Source organism: Herpailurus yagouaroundi, unplaced genomic scaffold (genome assembly GCF_014898765.1).
Source record: "Herpailurus yagouaroundi ecotype Mexico unplaced genomic scaffold, PumYag 28, whole genome shotgun sequence".
In the NCBI taxonomy this organism is placed as follows: Eukaryota; Metazoa; Chordata; class Mammalia; order Carnivora; family Felidae; genus Herpailurus; species Herpailurus yagouaroundi.
The window spans coordinates 163,585,693-163,605,922 of record NW_024412376.1 but is presented as its reverse complement, the minus strand read 5'-3'; the positions used below and the strand labels follow the sequence as shown (position 1 = coordinate 163,605,922).

Sequence of the window (20,230 nt, the reverse complement as noted above, 5' to 3'; positions counted from 1 at the left end):
CGCCATCATCCCCTTTCCAACTTCGCGACCTGACTCAACCCCAGACACTGTCCGGGAAAAAAGTTAACCAGTTTATTCCAGGATCCAGTTCCACACCTTTGTTGTTGTTGTTGTTCAAGTGCTTACTTATTCCAACATGTATTTTGAAATTATAAAAGTTGGCAAAGCACTTGTAAAGATCTTGCTGTCCATACACTGGAAGGAAGACCGAAAAGGAAATTCATTCTCAATCAGAATCCAGTCTGTGTCTGGATAGAAGGTAAACGCCGAAAACGCACGATTCTGCAGACATGTGAATTTCTGGCTTCGAGCCCTGGTTACTCCTGAGCGTGTTCACGTCTAGCCTGTCATCTCGTTTGCTCTGTAGGGAGCCCCGTCTCAGGGATATTTTAGCCACATCCCCAGGGGAGGGAGACTGAGGCTCAGAGTGTTCCGGGGCCCCATAGCCGATCAGCACCCCCTCCTGACAGCCCAGCCAGTGTGTTTTAAGTGATGTTTCTGTTACTCATGGCGCCTGTGAGTTGTCAACATACTGACATAGGGAGAGTTCTGGAGGGACCCGGTCCATGTTGGGTGACTCAGCAGGCACTGTGTCTGGCGGTGGCCAGTCCTCCCCAGAGTCACCATCAGTGGTGCTCACCAGGGGCCCATTCTGCAGGAGACAGGTCATCAGGAGGACCCAGTGAGGTGAGACTTACTCTCCTGTCCACTGTGGAGTTAGGGAAACCGAGGCACAAGGCAGGTTAGATAACTTGCCCAAGGACACAGCTGATGAGTGACGGAGTCAGGATTCGAACTCAGGGCCGTCTGATGCCGTGTGTGTAGGAATCACCCAGGGCCCCCTACCTTGCCTGGTGGTCTGATTCGGTAGGTCTGGGAGGAGGCCCGGGAATGTACCTTGTATCACACACCCACCATGAGCAGCACGCACTTGGAGAAACACTCTCTTTAGGCTCGATAGCCCCTCAGTGAGCCTGTCTCGTATTCCCGGCAGAGAGAGAGGATAAGTCATTCATTCGTTCATTCATCCACTTACTCGTTTTCAGCAAACCCCTCTCAGGCGCCTTCCGCATACATGTGGCCTGCCTCCCGAGTCTGTCCCTGCGTCTTATCGCCTTCCCGCCCATCCCTGCAGACGCATCACTGTTTTGCAGGGGGAGCACCGTTTGGAAGGAAATTCAGCAGGAAAAGTGAGGTCTTTAATCCACTCCTGGCTTCCGCAGCCTCCAGTGAGCCCTGGACTCCATCCACGCTTGCTTTTAACCCCTCGGGGCCCAAGAAGACTTTGTCTAAGAGAGAGGCTCCTATAACTCAGCGCCTGGTAAGTAACGCGTTTGGTACGTCAACAGAAATATCAGAAGTTGGCAAGAAACCAGTTTGGGGCCAGCGGTGTAGGAAATGCCACGGGCTTTGGTTCTTCAGAAAAGTCTGGTCCTTCTCTTTCACTAAATAGAATTATCAGTCCAAAGAGCGTTTCTCTTCTGTACCACGCCTAGTGTTTGAGATGAATCGGAGGTTTGAATCTGAGCCGTGGGCTGCTGGCTCTGAAGCGGGACTCTGGTTCTGCTTCAGCTGGACCGATTGGCTGCCAGCTGTCAGAAACACTGCTGGGGACAGTAACGGTGAGTGTGTAACGAGTATTGACTGCGCCAGGCCCTGGGCTTAGCATCGTCTGTGCATCATCTCACTGGAGCCTCATTACGAGTTGTGTACACAGGTGCTATGTTTAGGGAGCAGGATGAGAGAGATGATGAAACGTGTTCAGGGTCCCGCAGGTGAAGTGGCCGAACCCGAGTCGGAGTCCCCGCCCCTGCTGTTGTTTTTTGTTTGTTTGTTTTTTGTTTTTTCTTTCAAATGTTTATTCCATTTTTTTAAATGTTTATTTTTGAGAGAGAGAGAGAGAGAGACAGAGTGCGAGCAGGGGAGGGGCCAGAGAGAGGGAGACACAGAATCCCAAGCAGGCTCCAGGCTCTGAGCTGTCAGCACGGAGCCCGACGCAGGGCTCGAACTCACGAGCCGCGAGATCATGACCTTAGCGGAAGTTGGACGCCTAACCAGTTGAGCCACGAGGCGCCCCTGCTGTTGTTTTCTATTGTTTTGTTTGTTGGCTCCACATAGGACTGCCTTTTTTTTTTTTAAGTTTACTTATTTTGAGAGGTGGGGAGGGGCAGAGAGAGAGAGAGAATCTCAAGCAGGCTCCACATTCAAGTGCGGAGCCCAACACGGGGCTCGATCCCACGGCTGCGAGATCATGACCTGAGCCATAATCAGCAGTTGGACGCTTAAACGACTGGGCCACCCAGGTGCCCCAGGGCCGCCTTTCACTTACAATTTCATGACCCAAGATGGCGTGAGAGCCACTGCGCTCGGGCAACAGGCTGCCACGGCCATGAGCCCCTTCTTGGCCCCCCTGCTAAGTGTTTGAATTAGTTTCTTAGAACTGCCAAACTTGGTGGCTTAAAACAGTGAGATTTATTCTGTCACTCTCTCTTCTAGAGGCTAGAAGTCCAACATCAAGGAGTGGGCAAGAGCCACGCCCCCTCCAAAGGCTGTAGGGGAATCCTTCCTTGCCTCTTCCACCTTCTGGTAGCTTCTTTGGCTGTGGCCACGTCACTTCAATCTCTGCATTGAGATTCTCCGGAAAAACAATAAGAAATTGTGTGTGTGTGTGTGTGTGTGTGTGTGTGTGTGTGTGTGTGTGTACTTCCTCCTCGCGGGAGGTTGGTCTTTTTTGTTAACGCCTCAACTGATTGGGCGAGGCCCACCCACACCCTTCAGGGTCATCTGCTTCACTCACAGTCCACGGATTTAAATGCTAATCTCACGTAAAAGAAAAAAACTGCCTTCACAGAAACATCTGGATGTGTTTGGTGAAATACCTGGGTGTCACAGCCAAATTGACCCATCAAGTGTTTGATCAACTGTTTCCACCTTCACATGGCCTTCTTCTGTGTCTTTGTCCTTTTCTGTTGCTCATAAGGACACCTGTCATTGGATCTGGGGGCCACCTAAATCCAGTCCACCTAAATTTAGAATGGACAGATCTCATCTTGAGATCCTTGGTGGCATCTTCAAAGACCCCTTCTTTTTTTTTTTTTTTTTTTTTTAACATTTATTTATTTTTGAGACAGGGAGAGACAGAGCATGAACAGGGGAGGGTCAGAGAGAGGGAGACACAGAATCTGAAACAGGCTCCAGGCTCTGAGCTGTCAGCACAGAGCCCGACGCAGGGCTCGAACTCACGGACCGCGAGATCATGACCTGAGCCGAAGCCGGCCGCTTAACCGACGGAGCCACCCAGGCGCCCACAAAGACCCCTTCTCTAATGAAGGTCACATTCGCTGGTTCCAGGGGTCAGGATGGGGAACTCTCCTTTTTGGGGGGCCACCACGCACCTTCCCACAGTGGTCATCATTGTTCTTTGCAGTCTGTGTCACTAGGAACAGATGACTTGTGGCCTGGCCTAGTCGCACGTCTGTACTCCCACCCCTCCTGCGTGTATATGCTCAAAAGCCGTGTCTGGTAATACCGTTGGAGGATCAGAAGAACAGAAAGCCAGGTGCCTGCTTGAGGGCTCTCAGGCTTGTTAGGATGCTGGCGTGTCAAAGGCACTGGGGGAGGTGGTGGACGGAGAGCCCCCCTGGGGTCAGGGACCTGGTTGGGCCGATGCTGGGATGATGCCATAGGCACACTGTCTACACCTTCTCAGGGACATGACTTCCCTTCTCTGCGTCTTTGTACAAAGAGAGGGTCAGGCTCTGGAGAGGGGGTGTACGTGTAGAAGCATCACAGGATGTGGAGTCACACGGCTGGGGTGGAGGCCAAGCTTCCTGCCCCTGTGATCTGGGGCAAGTGAGTCAACCTTCCTGAGCCTTAGTTTCCTCGTCTGTAAAATGGGGGAAATCGAACCCATGTATGTAAAGCAATGGGCATGTGGCTGGGCTTGGCAACTAATGGCCACTCTTCTGATTATTGGTATCACTGAGGGCTGCCTTAGTTTGCACATAGTGGTCCCCCTGCAGGAAGTAGGTGGGCGGGGCAGAGAGTGGGAGGTGTGGCCCAGGAAGCTTCCCAGTGAATGAGGTCAGAATCCCTTTCGGTTTAAAGGATGTGCCCATATCTTGGGAGCCAGTCCCCGGGGTCGGGGGGTAGGGATATCCCAAGGGCAGACACGGACAGATACTGGTTGTGATTATGAGGGGCAGCGATGGCTGGCATCTGGTGGGCAGGCCCTGCCTTTCCTCTGGGATTTCCCAGGAAAGCCACAGCGGAGCTGGAGGAGGCCCGAGCTGGGTGGATTCTCTGTGTTGATGGTGGATCAGCTTACAGAGGCTGCCCCAGCACTCCATGATCCGAGTTCCCTTGGCCCCTGCTGTGTATGGCTGGTGGACCCCATCACCCGGTGCCCAGGAGGCACTCAGGGCGCGTGAGCAGCCCTCATGAGATTATTCCACGGCTCTGCTCACATTCCCTCTGTCAAAGCATCAGCCGTGCTTTGCCTGTCCCCCTGTGACAACGGGTGTTGTTGACATGCGCCCCCAGACTAGGAGAGAGCTTGGGTATAACCACACGCACACATTCTTTGTTTCTCACAGCCTTCAAGTTCCAGTCTTTTTAAATTTTTTTTTTTCCAATGTTTATTTATTTTTGGGACAGAGAGAGACAGAGCATGAACGGGGGAGGGGCAGAGAGAGAGGGAGACACAGAATCGGAAACAGGCTCCAGGCTCTGAGCCATCAGCCCAGAGCCTGACGCGGAGCTCGAACTCACGGACCGCGAGATCGTGACCTGGCTGAAGTCGGACGCTTAACCGACTGCGCCACCCAGGTGCCCCAAGTTCCAGTCTTTTTAATACTCTCTTTAAAAAATCTTCAAGAGGCACCTGGGTGGCTCAGTCAGTGAAGCGCCTGACTTCGGCTCAAGTCATGATCTCACGGTTCATGAGTTCGAGCCCCGCGTCAGGCTCTGCACTGAGAGAGTAGAGCCTGCTTGGGATTCTTTCCTTTTCATGCTCTCTGCCCCTCCTCTGCTCTCTCTTTCTTTCTCTCTCAAAATAAATAAATAAACTTAAAAAAAGTTAAAAAAAATCTTCAAGGTCATTTAAGGCAACCGGTTATTAGACTGCCAGAAGTAATCCTCTACTCCTGTTTTAAAAATTTTTTTTTTTCAACATTTATTTATTTTTCGGACAGAGAGAGACAGAGCATGAACGGGGGAGGGGCAGAGAGAGAGAGGGAGACACAGAATCGGAAACAGGCTCCAGGCTCCGAGCCATCAGCCCAGGGCCTGACGCGGGGCTCGAACTCACGGACCGCAAGATCGTGACCTGGCTGAAGTCGGACACTCAACCGACTGCGCCACCCAGGCGCCCCTACTCCTGTTTTAAAAGTTCATCTTGTATATTCATGTATTTATTTGTTTATAATTTTTTACGTCTTGTACTTTTTATTAAATGTGTGTAATAATTTTCATTTTCTGATAATTTCCATATTTTATTGTAGTATGGAGACATCTCGAGGGATGTTCAAGGAACTGCTGAGGACGGAGTAATTTTTCAGAAGTGCGCAGTGGTAGGTATTCACAGGTGGCTTGTATTGAAGAGGAAATGTGGTTTTGACCACATCGCATCTTGGTAGAGTTATGTATTCAAGGACTGGCCAATCATGGGTTATCCACCTGTGTCTGGACACATGAGTGAAGAAATGACATACAAATGATCTTCAGTTTTATATGTAGAACCAGGACCAAGAGTTTTTGGTGACAATTAAATTCCTGTTAGTGAAAATGCACTGTGATCATTTTTTTTTTAAATTTTTAAAATGTTTTTGTTGTTTTATTTTGGAGAGAGAGAGAGAGACAGAGTGTGAGTGGGGGAGGAGCAGAGAAAGAGGGAGACAGAATCTGAAGGAGGCTCCAGGCTCTGAGCCGTCAGCACAGAGCCTGAGGCGGGGCTCGAACACATGAGTCCCGAGATCGAGACCTGAGCCGAAGTGGGACGCTTAACCGGCTGAGCCACCCAGGCACCCTGTGCGGTGATCGTTTAGAACAGGAAAGAAAGAATGATGTATTTTCTTTCAGATTTTGACGTTGATAGGGTGCTTGACAGTTTAAAATTTTTATTTGGTGTTTTTTACGTCTTTGATCCTTATGAATCCTGTGAGCATTTCACATTATTGTTGTGTTGGGGGTCCCGCGACCACCCTCAGGCTCCATGATTCACTAGAAGGACTCAACAAAACTCAGAAAAGCTGTTAGACTCAGAATGTATTACAGCAAAAGGGTACAGGTTAAAGTCAGCAAAGTAAAAGGCTCATGGGACAGAGTTGTTGGGACACCAGGTGGGAGCTTCCCACTGTCCTTCCCTGTGGGGTAGTGTGGCCGGTGTTTCATTTTCCAAAGCACCCATGTGTGACATCACAATCAAAGCATCGTCCCCCAGAAGCACGCACCCGAGCCTTGACATCCAAATTTTTATTGCGGGTCCATCACAGAGGGGTGCAGTGGCTGACCTCAGGAACTTGCCTCCAGCCCCTCCGGAGGTCACCTTGACACAGCTTGGCATAAGGCCCCCGCCTCCAGCCATATTGTTAGCACAGACGGCCTGGTGTGGCCCAAGGCCACAGATACACACAGATACGCTTCTCAGGAAAGTCCAAGGGCTTTACAGGTTAACCAACCAGGAGCTGTCAAGGGGCGGTCCTTTCTTCCGAGTGTGCAGGGTCTGGGCCGTCCAGACCTGCAAGGTTAACCCTTTACTGCACAAGCCCGGTTTTATCTCAGGCCTTCAGCTGTCCTGCCCCCCTTCCTGGATATGATTGGTGCAAACAGTTTCTCCTAAGTCTTTGTGGAGATGTTTCTGCCGTATGCATGCAGTTATGAGTGTGTGTGTGTGTGTGTGTGTGTGTGTGTGCGCGCGTGCATGCATGCACACCTATGTGTATACATACACTGCTTCCCTCCGTCCTCAGCTCCTACATCGTTTCCAGCTGGGCTGGCTGAAGGCAGGGCAGGGGTGGTGGGGAAAGCTTAGAGAGTGGGAACAGGGCAAGGTTGCAGAGGCCAGGCGGGGAGCCCAGCTGCATGGGCCGCCAGGCAGCTTCCGGCAGCCGAGCCATTCAGACCCATGGCCAAGCAGAACCTGCCTGCATGGGGGAGACTGGCCGGGAGGCTGGAGACGGGCTTGCTCCTTCCTGGAGGTCGGATGGCAGTCAGAGGCTCTGGGCAGGTCCCCGGGGCTGGGCTGAATCTTCAAAATGACCAAGGGAGCAAGAGCCATTGTTTGCGTTTCTTGGTGATGCCGGTGGCCACAATGTCCCCAGCCTGACTGCGGTTCTGTGCTTCAATATGCTTGTTGCCATTTCTCTGTAGGAGTAATTTCGCTGCATTTCAGGGTCCCAGTTCCCTTTGAAATGGTCACCAAGCAACAGCTTAGCAAAGCATGAGTCAAGACACTCCTGGGGCCTTTGAAATCAGACCTGATATGTAGTCAGGACCCAGTGAGACTGTAGTGCCCTCCCTCTGCCTGGAGACCCGATGTGCACGAAGTTGAGCTGGCGGGGGCGGGGGGGGGGGTCTAACCCAGGGGGTTGGCCTTCGGGGGGGGGGGGTTATCCTAGGAGGTTGGACTTGCCACTAAATCTGCTCCTGTGTCACCTCCTATCCTAGGTGTCCGGGCAGAGCGAAATGCAGACGGCTCAGGTGAGACTGCTTGTGGTCAACGCCGGGGCCCCCGTGGCCACCAACCTCTCAGATCTGCTCCTGCTTGACAACATAACCGGCCTCTCCATCAGGGAGTCGACTGGAAACAGGACCTTGGCAGGATTCCAGGCTTTCAGAAAGAAGTTTCTGCAAGGTGAGAGCAGAGTGTGTTAGGTCAGGGAGGGAATGTGAACATACTTAGAGATGCTGGTGGATCGTGCGATGCGTGGCAGGTGCGTCCTTAAACACGTGACGTAGGTTCACTCCCAGTGGAGTTCGCTGTCAGGTATTGGCAGAGGAGACCTCCGCCTCCGTGGCTCAATATCCACACCCGAAAAGCTGGATTTGTTACTTAGGTTAGAGAGAGGCAGGATTGGGGGAAAGAGATTTGAAAAAATATGTACTTTTATTATTTTTATTATTGTCTCAATTTTTGGTCATGAAAAATTTCACACATACAGAAAGGCAGAGTTTCTAGTGAACCCCAGTTCATCCACCGCCAGACGACCAGATTTATCAGTGAAACGCAGGTCTTGTCTCCAGGTACAGGTGGGAGCAGTTTGACATCAGCCCCGGAAGCACGTGCACAAGATGTCCATACGTGTTCTAGCGTGTTCTCTGGACTGCCTCTGCCGCCGTCACTGGCTGGCTTTTGGAGAGGTGTTTCCTGAGGCAAGTTGCATGGGTTAATTAACCAGGCTTAAAATTCTTTTTCGTGTTTATTTCTTTTTGAGAGCTGGAGAGACAGAGCGTGAGTCGGGGAGGGGCAGAGAGAGAGAGGGAGACACAGAATCTGAAGCAGGTTCCAGGCTCCGAGCTGTCAGCACGGAGCCCGACGCGGGGCTCGAACTCGCGAGCCGTGAGATCATGACCTGAGCCGAAGTCGGACACCCGACCGACTGAGCCCCCCCAGGCGCCCTGGTTAATTAAGCAGGTTTAAACGAATTCTGGGATTAGTTGTTAGCATGATTTCAGGACTATCAGTCTTCTTAGGAGGGTGAGACTTCTTTTACTCTGAGTACCCACCTCCTCTACAGAGGAAACAACTGCCCCCCGTGACCATTATGCTGTCGTGCCTGTCACATGCGCAGGACTGGCCCCTCCACTTCCATGTCCAGGGTCCACATTGCTCAGCAATCAGCCCACGCTTTCCCTCTGGGCCTGTGTAGGGCCTCAGAATCGTTCTTGACCCCTTACTATTGACTGAAGCTACGAACAGATTTGGCCCATGAGCGGGGCAATGTCTATCCTGGCTGTGGTTTAAGTAATGTCATAAGAACTGTTACGATACGTCCCAGCTAAGCGATCCTCAGCGTTTTCTTTCAAAGATGCAAAAATAAATCCTCCCCATTCCTTAAGCTGGTGTTCAGAGGACAGAACGTGGGGCCACAAGCAGAGCACAGACTCGGTCTCAATGGACCTAGATTTGACTCCTCACTTGGCCACTTTGGAGATGTGTCTCCTCTGGAAGGGACTGAACTTCTCTGAACTTGGGATGGCCCGTGCGTGTATCAGCGCCTCACAGAGTCCTAGCCGAGACCAAGTGAGACAGCCTTCCCGGGCTCTGCCCTGGCGTCCCTCCCCACACCTCCCGGCTGTGACCCGGCTGGCCTGCCTCTCTCCTCTCGTTCCCCCAGTGCCTTCCATCATCTGTGGTCCTGCCCGACCGCACTTGTCACTTCCCTCGCCTGCCGGCTTCTGCCCTTGCCTCTGGAGACATGTCGACTAAGAAGTTGCTGTGGCCGAGGCCAGAGAGGTTTTTGCCTGCTTTCTCCTCGAGGATTATGATGGCTTCCCGTCTTACATTGAGGTCTTTCATCCGTTTTGAGTTTATTTTTGTGTATGATGTAAGAAAGCGGTCCAGGTCCATTCTTCTGCATGTCGCTGTCCAGTTTTCCCAGCACCACTTGCCGAAGAGATACTCTTTCCTGCTTTGTCAAAGATTAGTTGGCCATACGTTTGTGGGTCCATTTCTGGGTTTTCTGTTCTGCACCATTGATGTGAGTGTCTGTTTTTGTCCCAGTACCATACTGTCTTGATGGTTACAGCTTGAATAAAGTCTGGGATTGTGATGCCTCCTGCTTTGGTTTTCTTTTTCAAGATTGCTTTGGCTCTTCGGGGTCTCTTCTGGTTCCATACAAATTTTAGGATTATTTGTTCTAGCTCCGTGAAGAATGCCGGTGTTATTTTGATAGGGACTGCACTGAATATGTAGATTGCTTTGGGTAGTACTGACATTTTAACAATATTTGTTCTTCCTATCCAGGGGCATGGAATGTTTTTCCATTTTTTTGTGTGTCTTCTTCAATTTCTTTCATAAGCTTTCTATAGTTTTCAGCGTATAGATTTTTCACCTCTTTGGTTAGATTTATTCCTAATATTTTATGGTTTTTGGTGCACCTGTCAATGGGATCGATTCCTTGATTTCTCTTTCTGTCCTTCATTGTTGGTGTGTAGGAATGCAGCCGATTTCTGTGCGTTGATTTTATATCCTGCAACTTTGTTGAATTCATGAATCAATTCTAGCAATTTTTTTGGTGGAATCTTTGGGATTTTCCATATAGAGGATCATGTCATCTGCGAAGAGTGAAAGTTTGACCTCCTCCTGGCCCATTTGGATGCCTTTTATTTCTTTCTGTTGTCTGACTGCAGAGGCTAAGACTTCCAATACTATGCTGAATAACAGTGGTGAGAGTGGACATCCCTGTCTTGTTCCTGACCTTAGGGGGAAAGCTCTCAGTTTTTCCCCGTTGAGGATGATATTAGCGTTAGGTCGTTCATATATGGCTTTTATGATCTTGAGGTATACTCCTTCAATCCCTACTTTCTTGAGGGTTTTTATCAAGAAAGCATGCTCTATTTTGTCAAATGCTTTCTCTGCATCTATTGAGAGGATCATATGGTTCTTGTCCTTTCTTTTATTGATGTGATGAATCACGTTAATTGTTTTGCAGGTATTGAACGAGCTCTGCATCCCAGGTATGAGTCCCATTTGGTCGTGGTGAATAATTTTTTTAATGTATTGTTGGAGCCAGTTGGCTAATATCTTGTTGAGGATTTTTGCATCCATGTTCATCAGGGAAATTGGTCTATAGTTCTCCTTTTTCGTGGGGTCTCTGTCTGGTTTTGGAATCAAGGTAACGCTGGCTTCATAGAAAGAGCTTGGAAGTTTTCCTTCCATTTCTATTTTTTTGGAACAGCTTTGAGACAACAGGTGTTAACTCTTCCTTAAATGTTTGGTAGAATTCCCCTGGAAAGCCATCTGGCCCTGGACTCTTGGTTTTTGGCAGATTTTTGATTATTAATTTGATTTCCTTACTGGTTATGGGTCTGTTCAAATGTTCTATTTCTTCCTGTTTCAGTTTTGGTAGTGTATATGTTTCTAGGAATTTGTCGGTTTCTTCCAGATTACCCATTTTATTGGCATGTAATTGTTCATCATATTCCCTTATTATTGTTATTTCTGCTGTGTTGGTTGTGATCTCTCCTCTTTCATTCTTGTTTTTATTTATTTGGGTCATTTCCTTTTTCTTTTTGATCATACTGACTAGTGGTGTGTCAGTTTTGTTAATTTTTTCAAAGAACCAGCTTCTGGTTTCATTGATCTGTTCTACTGGGGTTTTTTTGGTTTTGACAGCATTAATTTCTGCTCTAATCTTTATCATTTCCTGTCTTCTGCTGGTTTTGGGTTTTATTTCCTGTTCTTTTTCCAGCTCCTTAAGGCGTAAGGTTAGGTTGTGTATCTGAGATCTTTCTTCCTTCTTTAGGAAGGCCTGGATTGCTATATACTTTCCTCTTTTGACTGCCTTTTCTGTGTCCCAGAGATTTTGGGTGTGGTGTTATCATTTTCATTGACTTCCATATACTTTTTAATTTCCTCTTTAACTTCTTGGTTAGCCCATTCATTCTTTAGTAGGATGTTCTTCTGTCTCCAAGTATTTGTTACCTTTCCAACTTTTTTCTTGTGGTTGATTTCGAGTTTCATAGCGCTGTGGTCTGAAAATATGCATGGTATGATCTCGATCTTCTTGTATTTACTTAGGGCTGATTTGTGTCCCAGTATATGTATATTCTGTATATTCTGCTGCTACAGGATGAAATGTTCTGAATACATCTGTTAAGTCCATCTGGTCCAGTGTGTCATTCAAATTCATTGTATCCTTGTTGAGTTTTTGATTAGATGCTGAATTCTGTGGTGCAGGTTGTGCAGCTTGTTGTGTTAATCCTCCGGTCGGTTTTCTAGGCGTGTAGGATGGTTTAGTGTTGGTCTGGCTCTATTTCATGGACGCGAGACACACAAAAAGCTTCCGTGCTGTTCTGCCACCTTGGCTCCTCTATTTAAGAGTTTCTTATGGTTTGGCTCCCTCCCTCTCTCTTTTTTTTTCCTTCCCCTCCCCTGTGGTCTTCTGTTAAGTTTCTCAGGATCCACATAAGAGTGAAAACATATGGTATCTGTCTTTCTCTGTAGGACTTATTTCACTTAGCATAACACTCTCCGCTTCCATCCACGTTGCTACAAAAGGCCAGATTGCATTCTTTCTCATTGCCACGTAGTATTCCATTGTGTATAGAAACCACAATTTCTTTATCCATTCATCAGTTGATGGACATTTAGGCTCTTTCCATAATTTGGCTACTGGAAAAGAGTGTGGAGGTTCCTCAAAAAATTAAAACTCGATCTACCCTATGACCTAGCAATAGCACTGCTTGGAATTTACCCAAGGGATACAGGGGTGCTGATGCAGAGGGGCACTGGCACCCCATCGTTTATAGCAGCACTCTCTAACGGCCATTTAGACACGACCTGCCACCCTATTCAACGAGGCGCGTCAGGGGTTTTGCAGTGTGATTGAGGGATAGCCCCGAGCTCATCGGCATAAAGGTCCGCCAGCACTGACCCGCCAGTGCCTCCCTTTTGCAAATTCTCAGGGAGAAATGAAAATTTTAGGAGTGAATCCCTTACAAATTGAAACCCAAATATATTCAAGTCCGAAAGGAATTAAAATCTGAGATCAGAATCTTTGCCCTTCTAAGTTTGAAGTCCAAAGTCCAACTTTCTCAAATTAAATTAAAATCCCCCACACCATCCTCCTGATATTTTATTCTATCCGCCCCCCACCCACCCGAGGGCTACAACTGTCTAGAGAGAGCTGGGGTCCCTTCAGCAGCAGAAAGGATGCAGATTCTTTGTCTTGGAACCTGAAATAGCAGAATGCCAGGTTTTTTGCATGCCTCAATTCTGAAAAATTCCAGAGTTAAGGAACACAGGAGTCTTTCATACACGTGCAGTGTGGTCTGTCCCCACAATGGAGTAGCACTCGCACTGAGAAGGAAGGAAGGACTGGGGCTCCTGGGGGGGCTCAGTCGGTCAAGCGCCTGACGTCGGCTCAGGTCCTGATCTCGCAGTTTGTGAGTTCGAGCCCCGTGTCGGGCTGTGTGCTGACAGCTCAGAGCCTGGAGCCTGCCTCAGATTCTGTATCTCCCTCTCTCTCTGCTCCTCCCCCACTCACGCTCTGTCTCTCTGTCTCAAAAATAAATAAATAATAAAAAAATGAAGTCAGTACTGACCGATGCTACAGCATAGATGCACCTCAAAAAAATGTCGGTAAAAGAAATCAAACACAAGCAACACCTAGTATATGATTCCATTTCTACTAAGTGTCCAGAAAGGCAACTTAATCTCCAAAAAGTAGAATAGCGGTTGGCTACACCTTGGGGTGAGACGTAAGTTGTATCTCAAAGATGTTAAAAAAAAAAAAAAAGTATCACAATCTCGGCCCCACCACCACCAGCCAAGAAGCCAGGGTCAGCTCTGGCCGGGCACAGCCTTGTCCCCAGACCCAGCACTCAGCACTTTCATGCACCGTGGCTAAGGCTGGAGGCACCCGTCGTAAAGAACCGGGACAGAGATGTTCCTTATTGGTTTTAGTTCCCCGAGAGCCTTTGGTCCCTGGCAGGTGCCTAGAGCCACCTGAGGACATCAGCTCAGTGGAAGCATCCACTGTTAGTACTTAAGGTGGGCATCATCTACCTCCAACATCAGATGGGGGGCGGGGGGGGCACCTCCAGGAAGCGGGGCTGAGGGCACGCTGCCTCCTGCAAAGCTAGAAACCCACATGGTGGCCTCTCTGTCACCCAACCTCGTCTGGGGTTCCTCTCTTCCCCGGCGGTTCGTTCACCTTGGGGTCCGGGTGTGGCCCCTGTCCAGTAGCGGAGCTGGGAGAGCTGGAAAGTTCGGTTCTGGCTTCCTACTAAGGAGAGCTTTGAGCCACGGACCCTGTCTTCCAGGGAAGCTTCCCTTGAAATCCAATTGGTTTTTGTCATGAAGCAGTCGAGGGCCGGCTAGAGACCGTGTGGCTGGAGGGGGCCCCACGTGAACCCATGGTGACCTCTAGAGCCCCTCCCGGGTCCTGCCTCCCCGTACCCCTTGCTATACTCACAGAACCAGCCCCCCGGAGGGGTCAAAGTAGTGCTTACTGACGGTCTGTCGGCCAAGGCCCAAAAATCCCGTGGAGACCATCTTCTTGAGTTGTGTGGACCGGATTGCGGGGGTAAATAGGCCCTCACCTGGACCCCAGACAAAACAAAAGGTTCTGGGTTTCCCAAATGTGTGAGTGAGCCTTATCCTGGACCAGGAAGACTGACCCACCCCATCCCGGGCAATGCTGGCTGGGCCCTGGGGGCCAAGGTAAGACCGAGCACATGCTGACAGCCTCTTCCAGGTGACAAAGAGGGACCCCATGAGTGGGCATGTGTAGTTCACCGTCCTGATGACGGGCACCTGAGACCCGAGCGGTGCCCTCGCTGCCCACGTCAGCGATGATGGTGGCTTCCGTTGACGTGTGGCTTGTCCGGGGTGTGGTGGAGGGGCCCCTTCTTGACTCACACCTGCTTTCTTTCTGAGCAGTTGGAGACTCCTTCTCGGTCAGCTACACAGCCTCCATCCAGGCCGGAGAAATTGGGAGCGGAGACGTCCTGATGCTTCCTGCCTGGCTCACCTTCCAGAGCTCAGCACCGGTATTTCCCTGTTACTCTGATGTCTGTCTTGTCGCTCTTGTTTTAGAAGCATTGACACTTGGGGCCCGGTATCTGTTAGCTCTTTCCTTTCTTCCCTCCCTCCCTTCTTCCCTTCCCTCCCTGCTTTCTACCCTCTCTCCTTCCTTCCTTCCCTCTTTCCTTCCTCCAGTGATACTGAATTCCAGACGAGTGCGTGGGCCCTTGAATCTCACACACTTTGCCATGAACCTGGCTCCCTGGCGTCTCATCGGGACCTTCATTACTCAACTCCTGTGGGCCTGACATAAGGTTATTATAAAGATAAGTCATCACTAGCTTTAATTTGTCGTCCCTGTGTTTTGCATATAATAGGCATTCGCCCAGTAGTTCCTGTTTATGTGAGTTCGCTATGAGCTGCCTTGACAGAGTTCTACAGAGTGGGCGGCTTAACAGCAAACACACATCCATTTTTTACGTGCTCCTGGGGCTGGAAGTCTGAGATCAAGTTGTGGGCATTTGGTGCCTTCAGAGGCCCGTCTCCCTGGTGTGTAGATGGCTGTCTTCTCCCCGTGTCCTAACGCAGTCATCCCTCCATGTGTCTGTGTCCTGATCCCCTCTTCTTATAAGGACACCAGTCGGATCGGATCAGGGTCCACCCGAATGGCCTCATTTCAGGTTAGTCACCTCTGTAAAGTCCCCACCTCCAAATACAGTCACGTCGTGAGGTGTTGGGAGCTCGGGCTTTGACATCCGGGTTTTGAGGGGACACGATTCAGCCTGTAACACCGTTACTGTTAGTGTCTTCGTTCTTCAGTCACCTTTTAATCTGTGTGTACAGTTGAGTGTCATGCCAGGATGCTGTGCACCTTGTGGGGACCCAGGAGGAGAGTGCATCCTTGTCCTCAAGGACCTCATGCTCTAGTTACGTTGGGCACTTTGTTATGACTCCGGCCCCTGGAAAAAGCACCTTTTACTAGATGGGGAAAATGAGGCTCCGAGCGTGACTGTCCCAGGTCACGCCACAGAATCCTAATCGGACTGCACGGCTTCCGGCTCCTTCCACCCAAGGCCGACGGCCAGTGTGACTTTGCTGCTGCGCTAGGAAAAAAATCCTAGACAAAATAAGATAAAAGAAAGATTCCGAAAAGGTAAAGACCTGATACAGGGAAACTATCAACCTGTCAGACGAGACAAATGTCTCAGAAAATAATCAGGTACCCAGTCAAGAACAGAAGACAAAGAAGGATGCAGAAATAGTGGCAACATGACCCAGAAGAAATACCTTCCCAATTTCAGACGACAGGAAACCAAGTAAGTGAAAATCAGAATTTAAGAAGGTGACAGAAACCAACAGTGGGAAACTCAGAAAGTCAAAGAAACTGAAAACCCTCCCCTCCTCATCCTGGAACATTCAGACCTCAGACCCCCAGGACGTGCTCCGGGGAAGGCGGGTGTGGGGCGGGGCGGTGGGGGAGGGACGGAGGGGCCCCTCACTCACTCAAGGGCACTGCCCAAGCCGCCGCACCTTGATGGGTCCTGTCTGTTCCTTTGCTTGATGTGTTGCTGTCGTATTGACTCTTACTTCCATAAGAAACCCTCACGCTCCCCCTGGTTCCGTGAGACCAGGGACCTCGTCTTTCCTCTTGACACCTTGTGTTCCCAGTGCCAAAAAATAGACCTCTGCACAGGAAATAACCCAGTAAATATTTGTTGAATAAATGAATGAACAAATCTGTAAACTAATGAATCTCAGGCAAGTTTTTATTTTGTTAAGTTTATTTATTTATTTTTGAGAGAGAGAGAGAGAGAGAGAGAGAGAGAGAGAGAGAAGGCGAGCGTGAGCAGAGAGGGGCAGAGAGAGGGCGAGACTCCCAAGCAGGCTCTGTGCCTGACGGCCTGCGATGCAGGGCTCGAGTCCACAAACCATGCAGTCGTGACCTGAGCTGAAATCAAGAATCAGATGCTTGACCGCCTGAGCCACCCAGGCACCTCTCTTTTATTTTTTAATGTCTCTGAACCTCAGGGAAGGGGATGATTCTACTAATGTCTCCAGTCTTCTGTGGGGAAATGATGTGTCTCTGTGCAATGGCCTGCAGTTTCCTACCCCTTCCAGACCTTCAGGGGGCTCTCTGGACAGTTCTGCAGATGGAGAGGAAAGTGCCCACCCGCCCACCTGAAGATTCCTGAATTCCGAGCTTCACTGGCCTGCGTTCGGGGTTCCTGCCTGCCGGCTCTGGGAGACGGTCAGCATTGCCCCGACCTAGATTCCGCCATGGAAATGGGTCCTGGGGGCCCGGTGCTTGCCGAGTGAGCGAGCGAGTGCTGGAAGTGGACAAGGGGCTCCTGTACCGGGTTCTCAAGTCATTTCATCCGATTGGACCTCACAGTCCATCGGGGGACTGCTGGGATTCCATCCATGACGTGGAGAAGGTCAAGTGTGTTTGGGGCTGATAATGACCCAGATTCTGAGTGAGACTCCGGTGGCTGCACAGGAGAGCACTGGTTAGCTCTGCGTGTCAGTCAGTCCCAAGACGTCGGATACGACAAGAGGGGGGCGGAAATGACCGTTATTTAAACAGGCAAGCACTCCACAGGATGGAATCCTTCCAGTAGAGTGGGGGCGATGGCCGACCCGGCAGAGCTTGGGAACCGCCCCCCGGCTGTGTTTCAGAAGCGGTGCGGCCTCGGTGGCCTCGGTGTCCCCGTCGGAACGATGACAGGAGCAGGAAGGGTCTCACCCGGATCTCTTCTCCTTCTCGCGTTTTAGAATGGCATCAGAGTAATGGAGGAGACCGCAAGAATACAGCGCCCGCCCCGCCCCGCCCCGCCTTGTTCACGGTCTTGTTTCCGGTGCTTGCCGTTACCCGGACCGGCCGTGGTCTGGAGCCTGACGTTCCTTCTGACCTGTGGTCAGCAGGTCAATAGTAGTCTGAGGCCATGTCACAAGGCCCGTGCCATTCACCTCCTTCATCTCATCCCAGGGGTGTGTAATCTGCACATTGTCACTAACTGACGGGCGAGTACAGGGCAGAAGGCATTTTGCGAGAGAGCGAGCGAGCACATTCACGTAACTTTTACTACACTGTATTGTTACTTTCAGTTATTGTTGTCAGTCTCTTACTGTGCCTCATTTATCAGTGAAACTGTATATATGTACAGAAAAAAACACATCTAGTGCGGGTTCGGGCATCCACTGGGCATCCTGGAATGCGTCCCTGGCAGATAAGCCGGGGGTGGGGGGGACCAACTGTGGCTCCCACTCACCGATTCCCTCAGCAGAAGGTGGTACAGCCACAGGTGCATGGAGTTTGGATCTGGAAGCCGCTTTCTCAAACACACACACGCGTACCCCACATTCATACGAGTTTAGATAAAACACGCCCTAGGTGATGGATGGCTAACGGGGAAAGACCTAGAACGTTTATGTCAAGTGTCTTATGAAAATTTCCTGCCCACCTTACACATTATGCAGTCACCACTATATTTTACTTGGTCCGTGTTTGCTGACTTCATGCTGTGATCTAAAGCGTGTTCCTTGGGGCACCTGGGTGGCTCAGTCGGTTGAGTGTCTGACTCTTGATTTGGGCTCAGGTCATGATCTCCTGGTTCATGAGTTCAAGCCCCATGTGAGGCTCTGCACTGACAGTGTAGAGCCTGCTTGGGACTCTCTCTCTCTCCCTCCCTCCCTCCCTCCCTCTTCCCCCCCTTCTCTGCCCCTCCTCCACTCATTCTCCACCCCCTCAAATAAATAAACATTAAAAATTTTTTAGAAAAAAGAAGTAAAAAAAATAAAGCGTGTTGCTCAAGCCTTGAAGTTCCCGCAGCAAGCACGGGGCTGAGGATTTATGTTTTGCAAAGAGCTGAAGTCAAGCTTTGTCACACACTTGATTGAAGCTTCTCTCGGCTTAGACCTTGGGTGTCAGAAAACACCGGGAGGAGGGACCCGGAGAGAGAGAGAAGGGCATGGAAAACGTTAATCGAATGTGTGCTTCTGAACGCAGCCTCATATTTGTTGTTGTTTTTTGTTTTGTTTGTTTGTTTTGTTTTGTTTTTAAATTCCCTTTCCCCCTAGAAAAGGACCTGGTAGTGTTTTTATTTCCCTTCAAAGCCTCCATTAGGTTGGGCTGCTGACCCTTAACGGGTTTGGGCTGCTACTGTAGCTGCTGTGGGATGTGGGTAGGGGGTTCCACCGGAGATGGACTGTCCCTCCAGTGAGACAGAGAGGCCTCTGCAGCGGCTGTGATAGAACAACACAGGGCTGCCTCGCTCATAGGCTCCAAGCTCCAAGCCTCAAGGCCAGGTTGTACACAACGATACCACGGCTACAGCCACCAGCAAGAATGCTTTCGGGGCTCCCTCCGTGTGCCACGCACACTTCTGGATTGTATCCTGGCTGATTTAATCCTCACGGCAACCCCACGAGTCGAATAGGGTTCCCATTTTACAGATGAGAAGACCGAGGCACAGGGAAGTCAATATCTTGCCTAAGGTCAGGCTGCTGGTGAGTGAGGGAGCCTGGTGTGAGCCCTGGCAGTCTGGCTCTGACCACCAACCCAGTTGCCAGACCTCCTGCCTGCTCTCCCAGGAGGAAATATGTTCTCGCCGTGCGTCTTCTCTGATGCCGCGTGCTTGGACAGATAGCTGCCCTAACACCCTGCGGTTTCCCGTCTCCCCGTAGCTCCCGAGCAGAGGAGATGCGACCCGGGCAGGCAGACCCGTGGGGCGTTGGGGTTTGAAGGCCGGGCACATCCCACCGGGAGGTGAGCTCAGCAGAGCCCCGTCCGCCGCCGTTGTCAGCAACTTTTCCTGAAGGAAGCGATGCTGGGGAGGGCCCGTGGCTCCTCCGTCCCTTGGCCGTGAGCTGCGGAGTCCGTCCTCTGCCCCGTCTGGCCGGACCCCAACCCCAGGCATCTCACCACAGGTCACTCTGTTCCTGCTCTGTCACCAGTTAGGGAAACTGGTGATTGGATTCACACGCACCTCCGGGAGAGAACGAGGCTCTACGTTTCCACAGACCTTTTTCCCTCTTCTTCTAAAAAAAATTTTTTTTAAGTTTATTCATTTTTGAGAGAGAGAGACAGCATATGAGCAGGGGAGGGGCAGAGAGAGAGAGAGAGAGAGGTAGACGCAGAATCGGAAGCAGGCTCCAGGCTCCGAGCCGTCAGCACAGTGCCCGACTCGGGGCTCGAACTCACGAATTGTGAGACCACGACCTCAGCTGAAGTCGGACGCTCATCCAACTGTGCCACCCAGGTGCCCCACCTTTTTCCTGTTCTGAAGGGACTTCAAGACCCCCGCAGGCCCCCGGCCCCCAGTAGTCCAAGGCCCGGTGCATATCCAGGCACGGCGGGTGGCGGGTGCCTCAAATGTCAGATTCCCAAAACTTGTTGATTAAAGCATTTTTTCTTTCTTTTTCTAGAACAGAACGCAACTAAAAGCCCTTCTCACCATAACAGCAGAAGAGAAGATAAAGGTAAGAGAAAATGCCCGAGCTGGACAGCCACCTTACGCCCAATGTGCCTTCATGCTGGTGTGT

At 50.4% G+C, this 20,230-nt stretch overlaps 1 protein-coding gene across 7 annotated transcripts in view; it reads left to right on the top strand.

Annotated features, from left to right (window-relative positions):
- The window catches only part of EVC2 (EvC ciliary complex subunit 2), a 131,685-nt gene that overhangs the window by 8,526 nt on the left and 102,929 nt on the right, over positions 1-20,230 (top strand). For 6 of the 7 annotated variants that reach the window (XM_040488201.1, XM_040488238.1, XM_040488219.1 and 3 more), the window contains exons 3-7: positions 1,155-1,321; positions 5,502-5,570; positions 7,666-7,852; positions 14,606-14,715; positions 20,114-20,167. In XM_040488201.1, coding sequence (XP_040344135.1) covers positions 1,155-1,321; positions 5,502-5,570; positions 7,666-7,852; positions 14,606-14,715; positions 20,114-20,167 — 587 coding nt within the window. Of the gene's footprint in view, positions 1-1,154; positions 1,322-1,462; positions 1,623-5,501; positions 5,571-7,665; positions 7,853-14,605; positions 14,716-20,113; positions 20,168-20,230 lie in introns of those variants that run through there. The other variant, XM_040488248.1, reaches the window with a different exon arrangement.